Source organism: Polypterus senegalus, chromosome 13, assembly GCF_016835505.1.
Source record: "Polypterus senegalus isolate Bchr_013 chromosome 13, ASM1683550v1, whole genome shotgun sequence".
Lineage (NCBI taxonomy): Eukaryota > Metazoa > Chordata > Cladistia > Polypteriformes > Polypteridae > Polypterus > Polypterus senegalus.
Window position 1 is genome coordinate 68,253,148 of NC_053166.1, and position 18,035 is coordinate 68,271,182.

General features: G+C 34.9%; 1 protein-coding gene across 5 annotated transcripts in view; it reads right to left on the reverse strand.

Moving 5' to 3' along the window:
* Nucleotides 1–673: 673 nt before the first annotated feature.
* The window catches only part of zgc:162200 (uncharacterized protein LOC558638 homolog), a 94,112-nt gene continuing 76,750 nt past the window's right edge, over nt 674–18,035 (reverse strand). For 4 of the 5 annotated variants that reach the window (XM_039774125.1, XM_039774127.1, XM_039774124.1 and 1 more), the window contains 2 exons: nt 7,643–7,916; nt 674–2,466 (listed from right to left, as the gene is read on the reverse strand). In XM_039774125.1, the coding sequence (XP_039630059.1) occupies nt 2,461–2,466; nt 7,643–7,916 (280 nt within the window). In that variant the 3' untranslated portion in view covers nt 674–2,460. Of the gene's footprint in view, nt 2,467–7,642; nt 7,917–11,951; nt 15,457–18,035 lie in introns of those variants that run through there. The other variant, XM_039774129.1, reaches the window with a different exon arrangement.

Consider the following 18,035-nt stretch of genomic DNA (forward strand, 5'->3'; position numbering starts at 1 on the left):
ACAGGACTGTCAATCTTAGCTCAGATTCTTATGAGGTAAGTTTGCTATTTTTGAAGTCAGCTATTTTGGAATACATTAATTTAACTGTGTTCCTAAGTTAATCTTTTCGTTATAAAATAAAAATAAAAAAACACTGTGTTTGTTCTTGCAGCTTAAAATGCAGTCTGTGAGGAACTGGTCCAAATATGAAAACCTTAAAACCTTGAGCCTTAAAACTTACTGAATACCTCCATTTTGAAGCAGCAAAGGTTTCGATTTAAGAAAACATGCCATTTCCTTTTCTAAGGTATGTTAAACACAACAGAATAAAAAATATCATCATAGATTTGTGGCATTATGGTTTTGTCTATTCAGAGTGACTGTTGTGAGTGTACTTTTCCATAAATATGGAAGAAAAACTGAATGAAACCAACCACACACTTTTGAAGCTGTTCAGCGCAACAATGCCATTCTACTTCTTCACAGCTGGACATATTATATGTATAAAATGACAGCTTGTCTGTATAAATTCTTTGAAAAGTCTTACCCTACAAGCTTAAATCACTCTCAGAAGAACAATGGCAACTGCAGCATTCACAAAACAAGCTGGGTGGGGAGAAATGTTGCCATGTAAGGAGACAGGCAATGAGGTACAGAGCACAGCCCGACATCTTTTAAAATGGCAGAATCGCACTTTTTTTTTTTTTTTAATTCCTCCAAAAAGCACCATGGATATGCAATTTTACAGTATGTGTGCAATCTCAGGATACAAATGAATACTTGAGAACATTCTTAACTTGAAAATGGACACATGTTGGTAAGTGTCTCATCTGGACCAGTGCCTCGAACATGGCATTTTAAACTACATGAACAAGCACTGTGATTTTTAAAAAGTGATATTAAAAAAATGCTTCACTTAAGATCACAGTTTCCCCATGGCAAATTAATGATTGTGAAAACTATCTTTAATTTGAAAAATACCACACTTACATATATGTGCTCATATTTAGGACTTTGTTTTTTTTTTAAATCACTGATCAAATGAGTTCAGAATTATTATTATAACAATAGATATAAAAAGAAAATAATTTCTGCATAATATTCCTAAAGTATGTTGTTAATTCCTCCAGAAATCATATGTAGTATGTGTCTTAACTGTAGACATAAAATACTCGACTAGGTCAACCAGGATTTCTTTGTAAATGACATTTTACCATGTTACAAAAATAATAAAATCAACAAAAACACTACCATTTAAAAACACCTGTGCTGCAGTCAATACTTTTACCAGCTGCTAGAGTTGTGCTTTGCACACCGGCCTGCACATGAACATGTAACAACAAAACAATTATACTTTTTTACGCAAAGCAAACCCTGTTTACGATATCCTAACACAACCACGCAATACTCAACATCCTTCTGTAGCTTCTTGGTGTATCCTGGTGGCACAGGGCTGCTTTCATTAGGGAGCTAAATGTGGTAAATCCAGCACCTACATAAGGCAACTTAAAAATACTGAAAAGTAAATAATGAACTTCAGACTTTTTCATGAAAATTGATTAGAATTACTAATTTGAAAATTATTTAGAAAATTGTCTATCCCAGCATTACTGGTGGCTTAGCTGGGGAAATGTACAGCAGTGACATATTACTGGCTTTTGTGAAAATCACATCTGTAAATCTCCTGCTCATTATACATTAAATTAAAATTGGCTAATCCACTCATTACCCAAAAATATGCTCTAGTATACCTGAATGGAAGGCGCCGTTAATCCAGTTATTGTAGATTTAACCAGAGAGAATCAGACTCCTCTTGGCTATTGCATTCAGAGACTCGGCTGGATTTTTCTCTTAGTTAAAATTTACCCACACTTGATATACAAGAAAGTGGTATCAATTTAGAAAAAAAAAGTCTGAATTCAGATGTGATTCAGTACTTTTAATATAAATCAATTTAGGATTTTTCTTTAGGCCTTCACTGGTGGTTTGGATAGTGTAGCTGGTTTTGCATTAGTAATATCCATAAGATCATCCAAGTAAAAAAAAAATTCTTTGCATTATTTAAGCTGTAAACTACGAATCAAATTATTAATTAGACTGCCTCTTTATTCAAATCTCCACACTTATTAAATAGGCTTCAAAAACAAAACTAGATAGCCCTTAAATCAAAGTGAGACTTTTTTTTTTAACAAGAAAAACCTGAAACACATCGTCTCATAAGGCTTAAAGAAGATTAAAAACTTTGCTTTAAACATTATTAAACACATATGCAGAAAAAAGCATAGTTGTTAATATGTAAGGTAAAAGAATGTAAAATAGTTCTATAAAACATGTAATAAACTGTAATTTCCAAGTTAGTGCAAAATCTTGTTTCCTTTCTTTTGTTTGTTCAGCATTTATAAAGTTGACAAGTATGGAAGTCTTGGTGAAGCAAATGATGAATGAGCTCACACTCCAGATGAAAGACAGCACACCAAAAGTTCATCTCTGGGGAGAAAAAAGTGAACAGGACGATCATCAGTCTTTGCATTAAAACACAATAATATGATTACTTGTATAATTCTTATATAATCTAATGTTTCTCCAGCATAAAGTAGCATCCTTAGTGTTAAATTTACCCCGGGAAAAAGAAGCCAAAAATTATGAATTTTTTTAAACAAGAAAAAATGTTATTACATGTAACAGAAACATGAAAATATCAAAATGTCAACATAAATACAGTAGAAAAGGTATGTCTAGTGTCCATTGCTGCATTGATGCACATTTACTACACATCCTTCGTGTGGCATGGATTCAAAGTCACCAACGCACAGCATAGCCAAGTGTTGCAATCGGAACTGTTTCTTTGCAAACTTTTCTTATAATAGTTTTTGTTTTTCTTACACATGATAGAATAGAATGTCAGAACTGTACATTACGTTCACAATTAATGTGCTCTTTGTGTAACTGCAGGCTACCTCAGCACAGGGCTTAGTGACTTCCACATTTCTCCTGACAGTGACGTTGACAGTTGCTGCATTGTAAAAAGTACTTAGGGAGCTAACATCTTGCTTGTCCTTGCACTCAACTATTTTGCTTTTTTTGTCACGCAGCTACTGTTGCAGCACGCTGAAGCTTCACATGGCCGAATTCACAGGGCATATCACAGCGATTCACTTGTACAGTGCCGTATCATGCGTCAGTTTTACTTTCCGTGTCAATGTCTAATGACCAATTCACATTGTCATCTCTATCACTTGATTCAAGTAATGGTTCAGTTTCACTTTTATTCTACAACTGCCTTTAAGGCTTTTTGTTTTCCATCGTGTTTTTCATCCCACTCATGAATACTGATGAGTTACCTTAGAGTGGCAAAATGCATATAAATTTTCATGACTTGTTTGCAGCATGGGGTTATGTGATATACTAGGTGGCAGCAGAACACGGTCACAATCATTATTTGGGCTTGAAACTGTAAAGAAGATCATTAAACGTCACCCCAAGTTTAGCTTGTAGTTAACTGTAATTGCAAAGAATATCAAGTTCGAGTCACGTTCAAGGTTAATGCCAAGAAGGTTAAAACCTATCAACCTATAGAATGGGGAAAATTCTAATTCAGAATTAGAGACACAAACATATTAAATAAGTAATTTTGATAAAATAATATCTTCTAAATCAAGCAAAGCCCAAATACCTTCTTATAAAAAGAAACATGGTCTCTTATCCACCATTAAAATTATTTACCGTTAAGAAAGAACTAGATATTTGGTCCATTTTCAATTTTCACACACAAAACATTAAGATGCAGCTGTTTTAACTGTTTAAATGGCAATTTTCTGACCTTGTTGACCATATTTCACTAAGCATATAATGTTTAGATAATTTATAAGCTAATATTTGGATTTACAATGCAAAAATGATTTGAAATATATTTAGTCAAATTACCAAATAAATAAGAGTAATACATTTAGAAAAAAACATTCAATTTATAAATAAACAATACAGAATATACAAGATAAAAAAGTCTGCTCTTCAGTGGCACCTTGTAACACTCACTCATATACCAGGAAACTAGCGATATTTACCAATCAGTTTAAGATGTTTGGATATAAGGCAGTGAAAATGAATTTAAGTAGCTTTTCTTTCCAATCAGTTCTAGTGTTCATTATACATTTTTTAGCTTTATAATAAAATATATAGTGGGTCCTCAAGGTACAAGAATGTTAAATTCCTGATACCTAACACACAAGTGTAAAGTGACATAAATCGAGTTTCAGTCATTGCATTTAAAGAAAACTAAACAAAGAAAAAAAAAAACAAAAACAAATAAATGCCAAAAGGCAGCTGCCTGAGTTCCTATACACTTATTATATCAATTGAATATCAGACTTAATTTCAATTCTTCTGCAAAGAAAAATGTGTAAATTCAAGGAATCATAATTTGTTAAACATCTAATCAAATAATTTTACTGCTGTAATCAAAGCAAAATATGCTTCTACAAAATATTAGATAAAGGGACTGCACAATTACACAATGAAGCTACTGACTCTTTGAAATCACTTTTCTCAAAAATGATCCATTTGTTGTGCACTTCAATGAGATTGATTACAAGAATTTAATAAACAGTAAAGAGGTCTAACACAATTTTTCTTGTTTTCACCTCGACATCAATAAATTTAAAATTTCACAAGGAATGTGCAGACTTGATATCTACTGTACATAAACCTTAAGCCTAGTTCATAAATATTACCCTTGAGATTTACATATATAGTATACAATAAAAGGCTGTAATCTATACTAATAAAAGGCAAAGCCCTCACTGACTGACTGACTGACTCACTCATCACTAATTCTCCAACTTCCCGTGTAGGTAGAAGGCTGAAATTTGGCAGGCTCATTCCTTACAGCTTACTTACAAAAGTTAGGCAGGTTTCATTTAGAAATTCTACGTGTAACGGTCATAACTGGAACCTACTTATGTACATATATACAGCAATAGCCTGCAGCTCGGTCGCCGTGTGTGAGACGGAGTTGCGTCCCACATCGTCACGCCTCCCACGTAATTGAATGCCTGCCCATATAAGGCCGTCAGTCAGCAGCAATCCAATAGACACGCTGCTGCTAAATTCGCGGGTAAAGGGCTGTGCTTATGCAAAGATGAGATGCTCAGGGATAGACTAGTGTTTGGCACAAACTCAGAAAAAGTGTGAGAGAAACGTTTAAGTGCCGGGTCTTAGCTAACATTAAATAAAGCCATGGACATCGCAAGATCACACGAGATAGCACAAGCACAGCTGAGAACCTTCGATGCATGTACTCCGAGCGGCTCACGTGAACTGACTGTGAACGCAGTACGCAGAGAACAAGCAAGACCTCCAAAGAGCGCGGAGACTTTTGATCACGTGAACATGTCTGCAAAAAGTGACGTCTCCTGCCCTGCAAAAATACTATAAAAGTCGAGCAGCCGGCGCGTGGGGGCATAGCTGTGCCGACCTTCGAGACGCTGACTGCGCTTCTGCCTTAAGTGAAAGTAAGCACTTTTAATTTTTTCCTCCTTCCCCTGAGCTATAGACCAGACAACACGGGATCCCTTTTCTAGACTGCGGCAAACTAATATTAAGGCACTTCGCACTTTCTTTTGCACATATACGATTATGAGGTTGCGGAAGACATGCACAGGAGTGGAGGACCGACAGTGCCATTCTGGCCGGTTAATGGCAGGGCCGTCTCTCCAATCTACACGAGACCCGCCGCAACGCTCCCCAAAAGGTGCTCATATCGTCAGCGAAGACGTCTCTCTACACCATACAGTATAAAACAAAAAGGCAAGTATCCTTTCTTTACACCTTTTTTCCTTTTATCCCAAACCAAAGCCTTTCTCTCTTAACACTGCAGAGGACACAAAACTAATTTTCTTTAATTGCTGGTAATGCCGGTAAGGCACATTACCACAGGCAGAAATTTGGACGTTCACATAGAAAATTTAATTTTTATACCACAGCCGTCGTGTAGCGCCTTTCAAAAGGGATCTACTACTGAGAGATATACATTTTAGCTGCTGTTAGTACTACTTACCTGTTGTGTTATACCGTCTTTAAAATGTAGTGTACCCAAAACCACTCCAGTAGTGCTCAATGTATCTTTATTTCTTAAAATGTTAATGTTTTACTGTTTAATAACTTATAGACTACATTTTATTTTTTTCCCTTGCACTCAGTGAGCGAAGCCAATGGGTAATCAGCTATATATATATATATATATATATATATATATATATGCCACTAATTTCATCAGTCAGTCCAAATTACACATGCAAGATGAACAAACTATAGACCATCAATGAAAAAAATTGCCTGATTCTCCTAAAAAAGGTCTAAAATTTTTCTTGTAGAATGATAACTAATAAACTTGAATGTCCAGAAATCTGAAGTACACTGCCTATATCATTAAAATAAAAAAAAATAAAAAAAAAGTTTAAATTCAATATATATTAAATTAAGTTGTTATTTAACCATTAAGTGCTGATAGAGGCTCATTCCACATATTTTAGTGGTAAGAAACAGGTTGTGCAACTTTTCAGATGACAGCTACACTTCTCTTTATATACTTCCATGTCATTAACCTTTGTTAATCTAATGTTTACTATCACACAATACACCATGTCACCTCCACTAGCTCTGAAGGTGATATTGATTTAACAGAAATGATTTATGCTAGTTGCAGGAGTAAGGATTAGGGTGTAAAAAACAAAACTGTGTATACAGTTAGTATAACTTTAAATAGGTAATGAGAATAAACTGAAAAGACTGAGCAAAATAACTCCTTCTGGCAGAGACTATTTTCAACCTTGCTGTCATTGCACAGCAATGCCCGAGAGAGGGAATAATTTCAACTTTTTGGAGGCCCCCTCCCAGCACTTTTTTTTTGAAAGAAAAAAGTTTATTGCAAATAGAATTATATCAGAAATAATCCAAACTCAAAGATGCATAGTTATTTATAGTTATTTTTTTACTTCATACCCCAAATTCTAAAAAAAAAAAAAAAGCTTCATATGTCAACACTGTTAGAAAGCACACAATAAAATGAACAAAGACTGCAGATAAGCCAAGTACAATAAGGGCATAAATATGAGAGAACAAACCAGTGTGCTGTTTAAGAGAAAAGAAGAATGCTATTTAGTTGGAATGATTATGTCTAATAATGCAGTAGAGGTACATTGATAATGGAAGAACACATTATTTTTCAGATATTACTGAAACATATTGGTGTACTTCTATACTATAAAAAATATATTAGTATAGTTATGGTGAGTGCATTTCACGTTGAGTTACACATTATTTAATTCATTCAATATTTCAGAAAATCTAAGTAAGGAAAATTTACTTAATTGCACTTTTGTAGTTTTTGAAGTTGTGTTCAATAGTTTTATTATTAAACAGCTCAAAAATAATTTTAATGTAATGTAATATACTATATGTTGTATCTATTAGAGCATCGGGGGATAACAATACTTGTATACTGAGAAAATTAAGTTACATCTGCAGATAACTAGATATGTTTTTTCCATAGTAGAAAGTGTTAAGACAGACAGGCAGAAACATGGGCTTTAATGTTATCTGCGGTTTCTAGCAGTTTAGCAAGGCTGGACATTTACATAACTTGTACACTTCAGACGCCACTTACCGGGCTAGCTCTGGGGCTGCGAGTGAAGCTCACAGGACTGCCTCTTGGGCTGCGAGGAGAACGACTGGTCTTGCTGCTGCTGCCTAAAGGCTGAGTTCGACTTCTTCGGGTTCCATCTCCTGGGTGTGGGTTTTTCAAATCCTCTAGTCTTTGAGTCAATGCTAATTTTTGCTGTATGGCCATTCGTAGTAGAGAATTAAGAGTCTTTTTCTCATCTTCTGCAACAGCTAGCTGTCTCTGAATCTCATCCAGTTGTGCAACATACTGATCACATCTACAGGGAAAAAGAAATGAGTAAAGCAAGTAAAGCAGCAGCAAATATGATTTCATGCACGTATGCCTATACATTCACACATATACCTACATACTAGGATACCAATATATCAGCTGATATTTGCCCCAGCACCCCCACCTATACATTGGTATTGGTGTAACCTCCACTGATATTCTGCCTATTATGATGTTGAAACTCTTCAAAGCAATGCCTACTTATTAGATTATTAGAGGGGACTGGGCAGTCTAATGGTCTGGAATCCCTACAGATTTGATTTTTTCTCCAGCCGCCTGGAGTTTTTTTTTTGTTTTTTCTGTCCCCCCTGGCCATTGGACCCTACTCTAATTCTATGTTAATTAGTGTTGACTTATTTTGTTTTCTTATTGTGTCTTTTATTTTTCCATTCTTTATTATGTAAAGCAGTTTGAGCTGTTTGTATGAAAATGTACTATATAAATAAATGTTGTTGTTATCTTAGAACAGACTGTGGCAGTTTGAAAACCTTCTCCTGTTGACTGATAGGCACAATAACAGTAATCAGAATTAAAAGATTTATCAATGTAGGTGCTAAAACATTTCACGGGCTTCAAAACAATAAACTCCTCTGGCATTCATCGGTTTCCATGACTGACAATAAGGCAAATTATTGCAGAAGATGCATAAAATTGTTAGTTTAGTTACTGTTACACTTAAGTTCATAAGTTTCCTGTTAAAATGACGCAAACCTTTATTTTGTACATTCCTTTATTGTCTTCACAGCCTGTCAAAATGGCTGCTGCACAGCTTATTTTGAGCATGTAGGAGATGGCCACTTGTTAACTAAGTTTGCCTTTGTTTCAAAAGTCAGATGTCAAACAAAAAGAGAAGTTTAAGTTTTAAATGTACATTTGTTTCTAAGCATCTGGAGATGCACATCTGTTTTCACATGTGACCTACATTATCAACTTTAAGAAAAATGGAGGCTTGGTTTTCTAAGGTATATAGACATATAGCCTCCATAAGTGGCAGAAAACGCTTGATGGGACAGTTTCTTTGTTTGCCAATAAATGTATGTCATCACATCAAAGTGATGAGCAGGTCTTTATCCTTTAAGGTAGCAGAAATCCTCAGCCTATCAGCTTTTAAAAGAACCCCCATGGGTTTAAGTCCTGCACCTAGTCATGAGCCATGTGAAGTCTACAAGTTCCTCTGTGTCTACGTAGATTCTGTTCCAGGTGCTCCGTTGTTTCTCCCACATCTTCAAAGACACAAAGGTTAGTTTGAATAGAATCCAATTAAGTGTGAGAATAGATATGTGTGAGAGAGAGCCTTGTGACAAACTGGCATTCTGTCCAGGGCCGTTTCCTGCCTTTCACTCATTTCTTCTGGATAGGCGCTGCCTCCCTGCAACCTTGAACTGAATCAAGAAGGCAGGACAATATATGAAAGTTGTTTATGTCTACCTACAATTTGTTCTAAGTGAATTTATTCTATCTTGGAAATACGATTCCACTTGTTTTCAAGAGGGAAGGTTACATTTTATTTTCATCTTTCAACAACTGGACTAACAACTAATTTTATATGTTTTGCTACAATTCTTTATATTTATTTATGAGCTTTTTCTCTATTTTAATAAGAGATATTATTATTGCTTTCTGCTTTTAAATATTAAAACTGTTAATGATTCAGAAATGTTTACAAAAAAAAAATCTTATAAATAAATAAAACTTATTCTTTCTGACACAACCAACAATGTATATATTTTCAGTACATAAAATCTGCCAATATTATAAATAGTCAGCTTCCTCCACTACAATCTGCCATTGGTAGCCTGGAAGTACTGAGACTTTGACTTGTCTTATGTGTGTACACAAATGACGGAGAAAGTCAGAGTGTAAGGTTCAAGTTAAAATATATTCCTATTTTCAGCGTTATGAAACTGTTTTCTATACATCATTATAATTTTTGCAGTGGATGTTATTTACATGCTCATGTAAAAACATCATATACTTAATGCCTTTCTTTTCATTTACATTTTCTAAGAAAAATAATCAACCCATATATTATTGGTAGGGCACTACTACGTACACACAAAGTAAGTGATGAAAATGCATGTTCAATAAAATTTGAAATGACTGAGCATTTTACTGGTTTAAAGCCAGGGCAGAAAGCATTACATTATGTATAACAATCAATATTACAGATATACATTCAAATACTTACAAAACTTAACTATACATGAGCTGAGAGGGATTTCTCATTTATCAGTAGAGTTTTTACTGTTTCTCTCATTCATTCTTTCATATGCATAGTCAGTATAAGAATATATTTCCTGAAAATTGGCATTTTGATATGAAAACCATGTTTTCTTTTGATACTCCTGTCCAGTATTAATTTCCCTTCAATACATGAAGTGTTAATACACTTGGTTCTTGAATTCTAAAAAAATATATTGGTAACATTAACACAAATAACTGTTCTACAGTATTTTTAAGTTAAGTTTGTAATACTTCAAGCAGAAATGACATGAAACATATTTGTTGAGGTCTAAAGGAAACAGCTGACATAAGCTTCTCTGTTGATGTCATCACCTTCCATTCATTACTTCTACAATGCTGTACTACAGCTATAGTGGATTCAGAGAGTATTTTTAAAAATTTTATGTCGTAGCATTGTGCTAAAATGATTTAAATTAATTTTATCCCCACATCAACCAACACTGAATGACCCAGAATGACAAAGCAAAAACAAGACTTTAGAAATTTTTACAAATGTATTAAAAATTAAAAACTGAAATATCACATTGGCACAAGTATTCAGATCCTACACTCAGTACTGAGTTGAAGCACCTTTTACAGCAATTGCATACAGAGTGGAGACTTCTTGGATATGACGCAACAAGCTTCTCACACCTGGATTTGAGGATTTTTCTGCTGTTGTTCTCTGCAGATGCTCTCTAGCGATGGCAGGTTAGATGGAGACCACTGGTGGACAGCTGTTTTCAGTCTCTCCAGAAATGTTCGATTGGGTGCAAGTCTGGGACCCTGGCAACTCAAAAACATACAGAGTTGTCTGTAAGTCACTTGTGAGTTGTCTTTGCTTTGTGCTAAGGATCACTTTCCTTTTGGATGATAAATCTTCTGCCCAGTCCAGGGTCTACTTTGCCCCAATTAGCTTTACCTCAGCCCTGTCTATTCTTCAAATCCCTGCCTTTGAAAAACAATCCCAAAAGGGTGATGCTACTGTCACCACCATGTTTTACTGTTGCACAGGTTAATGTGTGGTGCCTGGTTTCATCCACACATTACACTAATACTGGTTTCATCAAACCAGAGAAACTTGTTTCTCACAGTTTGAAAATCTTTTAGGCGTCTTTTTGCAAACTCCAAAATTGATTCCAAGTGTCTTTTACTGTGGAGAGGCTTCTGTCTGGCTACTCCGCCATGAAGCGCAGAGGTAGAGTGTTGCAGTGATGGTTGTCCTTTTGGACATATCTCCCATCTCCACACAGTTTCTCTGGAGCTCTGCCACATTAATCATCAGGTTCTTGGTCACTTCTCTTACCACGGCCATTCACCCACAATTGATCAGTTTTGCCGGTTGGCCAGATCTAGGAAGAGTTATGGATGAAGTTTGGAACTGCCACAAGAATTATGACGGCAACTGTGATCCTGGGAACCTTCAATGATGCAGATTTTTGTAGCGATCCACCTTACTGTGCCTTGACACAATCCTGTCTCTAAGCTCTGCAGGCACATTGTTTCCCCTGATGCCAAGTTATTTGCTCTGATACACTTGACTGTGAGACCTTACATAGTCAGGTGTGTGTGTTTCCAATTCATGTTCAATCAAAGTTTCCTATTTATGTTCAATCAATTGAATCATCCACAGATGGACTCCAAACAAAGTGTAGAAACATCTCTATAATGCCCAATAGAATGGGATACACCTCTACAGATTTCATGGTCATAGCAGAGGACCTGAATAACTAACTACGTTGTTGTAAAAAGTAAATCAAGCACAATTTACTTTGCAAATAAATTTAATTTTCTCTTTTACAGCACCCATCTCAGTGATCCTGTTCAGATCATTACACTGAATTACAAATACAAGCATAAAACAATGCCATTCAATATATAATATCTACATCAACATATGTTGTACATACATAAATACACATACAGTATATATGAAAAAAAATGTTTATGAAGTCCATACAAGACTTTGGAGCTTTAAAATTCCTGATGGGTATAAAATAAGAAAGGTCAGGCCAAATAAAGCATAAATCCTTGTTATAGGTGCAGGAAGAAAACCTATCTAAAGCACGTTCATACTGAAAACAAATGAACAGAAAAGATTTAAAAAGTAAATCAACCTTTATTGCCAATCCTTGCTAGTCACGTCTCAAAATAGCCATTTCCTTATCTCCTTAACTACAGCAAATGAGCTTGTGCCGCAACGAATTTATCTGGCCGAGAACGAGACGCTCCTCTTAAAACCTGACCCAGGAGTACTTTTGGCACATCAGGAACATACACGAGAAGCCTTATCAAGACAGTTGGATCCTTACAGGAATACAGAGGCTGCTAGCCAGAAGCTCCCCCTAGTGACTGTGAATGTTCCTGACTGGGCTGCCTGTTCAAACTACATTTCTTATAGAATCCTGCGGGAGTCCAACCTTGAGCAAAGTTAGTGTTGCGCTGTAACAGAGGGGGGCAGCACAGTGTTTGGTTAGCAGTTCTCTCTCTATGCATTCTTTTCACAAAATTCTGATATAATGGTTTATGTTTAAATGCTTAAAATTTGTCAGTAGGCCATTCTCAACTCCACTTGGTCAATGTCAAGATAGAGGGTTTGGGGGTTGAAGGGAGTCACTAGGGCATTTCCCAGCAGCATTTCACTGTAGAAATGCTGTGAAGAAACTACTGTGACCATCAGACTAGTGAACACCTGCCTTTTGTTGTGAAGAGTGTAAATTTTAGATTTTTGATTCCAATTGCAGTGTGCTCATAAGATGTGAACAAATGATTTCTGTATACTGTAAATAATGGGAGAGGATGGGTGGCAGTGTTTTGCTTGTGACACTGCCAGAATTTATTTAAAACTGAAGAAATACTTAACCAAGATGGCTACTACGGAATTTTACAGAGACATTGCATCAGGTATGGGCTGTCCTTTAATTTTCAACATAACAATGACCAAAAACACATCTATGTTGTTTAATAGCTATTTGGCAAAGGAGAAGAGTGATAAAAGTGTTTTATCAGATGAATCCACAGAGACCTGAACCTAAATAAGATGGTTTAGGATGTGCTGGACCAAAGAATTAATAAAAAGCAGTCAGGAGGTGCTCGGCATATGTGGGTACTCCTTAAAGACTGTTGGAGAAGCACCCCATGAGGATACCTTAGGATGGTGGTTGAGAGCATTAAACGCTTCTATGAGTAGATGTGTCCAAAGCCTCTAGTGATACTATTTTATATATATATAAATTATTTTTATGCAATGTTGTGCTTGTCTCTACCTGGGGGGTACAAGAAAAGACGGTGTCGACATGTACTACTCTCATCTTTATATATAATTTTTCAAATTTGAAGCACCAGTAATTTAACTGACTTGTTTAGGTTCAATGTGTTTCATGAAGATTGGATAATCTTTGCAATGCCATTGGTACAATTGCCACATTGGCCAGCATATTGCACATACTCTGTAAAAAGATTAAATGTCAAAGTAGGTGATGATTTGACAAGAACATATGTGCTTACACTTGAATATGTCTTGCTTATAATATGTTGAAGTCACTCTGATTCTTCCCTCCAACACTGATTGGCTGAAACTAAATCTTTATTGTTGTATTGTAAGTTTATCTTTTTGTAAGAATTCCAAAATTTCCAATATCCAAATAAGAAATAACTCTATAATTCTGACATTTGGAACTACAACACTACAAATAATCAAAGCCATTTCACAGATTTTGATCTAATGTGCTTAAACCTGTTAAAAAGTTAAAGCCAGTTTTACTAAGGAATCAAATTATTTTCGTATGCTAAAAAAAGCAAGGGAGTGAAGACAGATTTTTAATTTACATCTGATGTATGTTAATTTCAAATAGAATAGTTGAGACTGGCAAAACATAATTAAAGATTCTGTAAATTCTTCAAATTTATAATTTGATCAATAAACCAGGTACACTGCTTCTCCAAGTTAACATAAATAGAAGCATAATATCTTCAAAGTTTATTGTTAGAATGAGGTACATTACCTTTGTGAAATGATAAGACTTTTATTTCTGAGCTAAAAATGATGACAGAAAGGCTAACTATACTTTCTCTCTGCTGATCTTTTTCCAGGGGTTTTCTGTTTTATTTTCTTACAAAGCTTCTAAAATATAATCAGTCTTTTATCTCTAGTTACAACAAGAACTTGCTTGTAATAGAATATTACTGCTATTGTAGACAGGAGGAAAAAAAGCATATAGTGAGCAAAATGGCACGAGAGGAAAAAAGGATGTAACTTAGTAATTGAGCCAGCAGTGTTCCAAAGACCCTGAAGACTGTGATAAATTATTATTTCCAACAGCTCTAAGATTGCATGGCTGAATTACGCTGAAGGAAAGATTAAAGACAGATCTACAAGAACCAAGGACAGCTTTTAAGCTTACGACCACATATACTGAATTATAACAATAATAGTGTCACATAAACATGGACTTAAGTAGGCTACCTCATGGCATATTTATGCTTTTCAATGAAATCCTTGATGGCACTTCAAGGTGCCTGCCTTGTGCTACTGGTAAAGTCTTTGCCCCTCCCACAATGCTGCTCTAGGATTAAGTGGGTTTCAGAAAATAAATAATTAAAACTGTTCCTTCAACTGTAAACAATATAAATTTCTTCCCTTTCTCCTTAATAAACAGGTACAAACTACAAAGGACTATTTTAGTGTATTCATTTGCACAGAAAAGTTTAATATTTGACATTCAAATGATGTAACAGACAAATACAACTACACTCAACGGGACTTTTATTTCACATGCCTTCTAACTGTGGGATGTTCTGTTTAAGTTCTTTTTATGAAGATCTCAACTGTATGTATACTCCCCTAGACAAGATACAAAACATCAAATTCACTTGGTGTTCTGTTTCTAACAAGCAAAGTCAAGGACTAGATAAACACGGTAGGGGGAATCAGATAAAGACGCACACACATATAAACCTATATAACTCTTAAAACATAAATGAACTAACAAACACAAGATTAAAATAAACAACCCACTGTTACCATATCTTTGGTAGATAGCGCAATGTCTAAATATAGTGCTTAAATGGCTTTATTTCCTAATTTCAAGTCATGGTTTTAGAGCAGATTTCAAGATAAGCTCTATCCAAAAACAGATTAAAAAATAAACACATAGCATTACATTTACAAATTCAGGAAAACATTCTTGAAAGAAAACTGGTTTGCAGGTGCAAAACGATGACTTTGAGTTCAGTTTCCAGAAGTTATTGATGCTTAGTGCAGTCTACTGTGCTCTTCTGAAATGACTGACAGAGAAACTTTTCTATGAAACATAAGATGACCAGGTGAAGCAGACAACAGAAAAAATGAAGGGAGAAGAAAAGGAAAGAGAAAGAGAGAAAGCACAAAAGTAAAAATGACTCCTGATATAAATGTAAATAAATATTCTGACACAAATGCAATACAAACATTAAATCCCGGCCTGCAAGAATCCCTTCAAGAGCATGCATGTATGTATATGTTTAAATATAGTGCCTTTAGAAGTTCCCACAATCACATTTTAACTCTCTGAAAAAAGCAAAATATTAATTTATTTTTCTAGTGTGATTTGTAAAAAAATATATACATTTTTCCTTTAATGGGAGCTAAACAGCACTGTATAGTTAGTGTGATGACATCTAAGTTACTTGACTATTGTAACTTTGTATTAATGTCTGCTTTTTTAAACCACGTAAAATTCAAAAGGCCAGGTGGGTTCACTATAACAGAGTGAATTAGAAAGAATCAACACTCAAATCCTGGCAACAGTGATGCTTTTAAAACTTTTAAAACAAATCACTGGCAGGCCTAGCTGAATATTAATTTGACAATGTGAAGTATATGTTAATGGTGAAATATTGCTTTTACCTCGTGGTTAAAATCCTACAACCCTTTTACAAAATGTTTTAAAGCTAAAAATTGAATAGGAAAATATACACTACTGGTCAAAACCTTTACAACGCCTCAGTTTTTTTCATTTTTTACGGAAATGCACAAAGTTTAATGTCATAATGTTTCATGAAATCAAGGCATAGACCACATAAACAATGGCAAATAAAAAAATAAGTCAAGGAATCATTACGTGTACAAAATGTTATTCAAATTTTTCATTCATCAAAGTAGCCACCTTTTGCCGATATAACAGCCAAACTGTGGTAACCCTTTAGATTCAGAATGCCAGTCACTCTCTATAAGTCACTAACTCTGCTTGCAGTAAAATAAACCCAGACCATCACACTTCCTCCTCCATGTTTGACAGATGGCGTAAGACACTGGTGAACCATCCTATCACCAACTCAATACTGTGCAAACACCCTGAGCGATGAACTAAAAATTTTGATTCATCGGTCCATAAGACTTCCTTCCAGTCTGCAGTAGTCCACAGCCGGTATTTCCAAGGCCCTATGTTGTCCTTTAAGGAATGGCTTTCTAACTGCTACTTGTCCTGTCAGACCTGCAGCACAAGATCTCCTCTTCACAGTAGAAACCCAGATTTGCTTTTTTTTTTTTTTTTACCACTCTTAAGCTGTGCTTGAAAACCTGTTGTGCTGTGAGGCGCTTATCACACAAACTGGTGATATTTAGAAACTTGTCTTCTGATAGGGGTGTGAATATTGGGCCTGTCAGATCTGTTCCTAGAGTTTCTTCTAGTTTCCAATTGTGTTTGGATTGTATAGGATACTGCTATCACTGACATTTTGATTTTTATTTGCAGTTTCTTTAAATGAAAGGCCTACACTTTTAAATGCAATCATACTCTGTCTTATTTAATTTGTCAATTACCATTTTCTTGCCTTTAGCACTGGAATTTACAACTTTCTACATTGTAATATTGTCCAAGTTGTACTTCAGAAGGTGTAGTGACACAGTCTGTTCCAACTCTATGTTGAGACAGAGGTTTTTTAAATAACCAACAGAAGTTGGAACACCTGTACAAATTGTTTGCTTTGACTTGCAAAGCTTCATTTATTTTAACTACTGCAGAATATCTGTAGGTTGTAACCTATTAGTTGTTCCCTGAAGAAGGCCCATTTGTAATATTCTGAAATTTCCTATTTTTTAGTTTTTGCTAACCTAAACTTTAAAATTTAAACATCTGCTCACATTTTCACCATTTAGGTCATTCAATGCATTTCAACTGATTAAATATAAACTGGAAAAACTGAGGTGTTCTAAAACGTTTGACTGGTAATGTACATGGTTAAAACGAAATACACAGCTCTCTTTTTCTGTTAATAAATACTTTATCAACTAAAAGCATTCTGTAATAATTTAAACATGCAGCAAACAGTCATACTTGGGTTATACAGTCATCATGGAATATGCACCTGAAACTGGTAAGTCAAAACATTAAGGTACTCACTGTAAATCTATCACTTGCATCTAACTTACTGACCTTTAATATCTCTGGTAATGCCTAAAGTATACAGAATTCAAGGTTTTGAATAATCATTTACAAATCTCTATGTTACAACTTCCTAGCAATTCCTGTTTGTCTTTCAATATGTGATGTTTAATATATTGGTTTTTGAAAAGTTGTAATAACTAAACATATGAATTAATAATATTTTACAGGTTATAAATGTTAAATTAATCTATTTAACCTGTCAGCAGGCAATTATTCTAACACAAATCATAGAAGTGACAAGAGCATGAATTCAGGAATAAAATAGCTAATAACTACTGTTTCTACTTTTGTATCATTTTCGGTTTTGGCTTCATCTGGCAAGCATACAGCACTGACTATGTTATGAAAAGCTCAATTTTCATATGCCCACATGATTATGAGAAAAAAAAAAAAAACAGAAAAAGAAAAAAACTGTGATAGAATTCTGAGAATCTGTATCCCTCTTCTATATACAG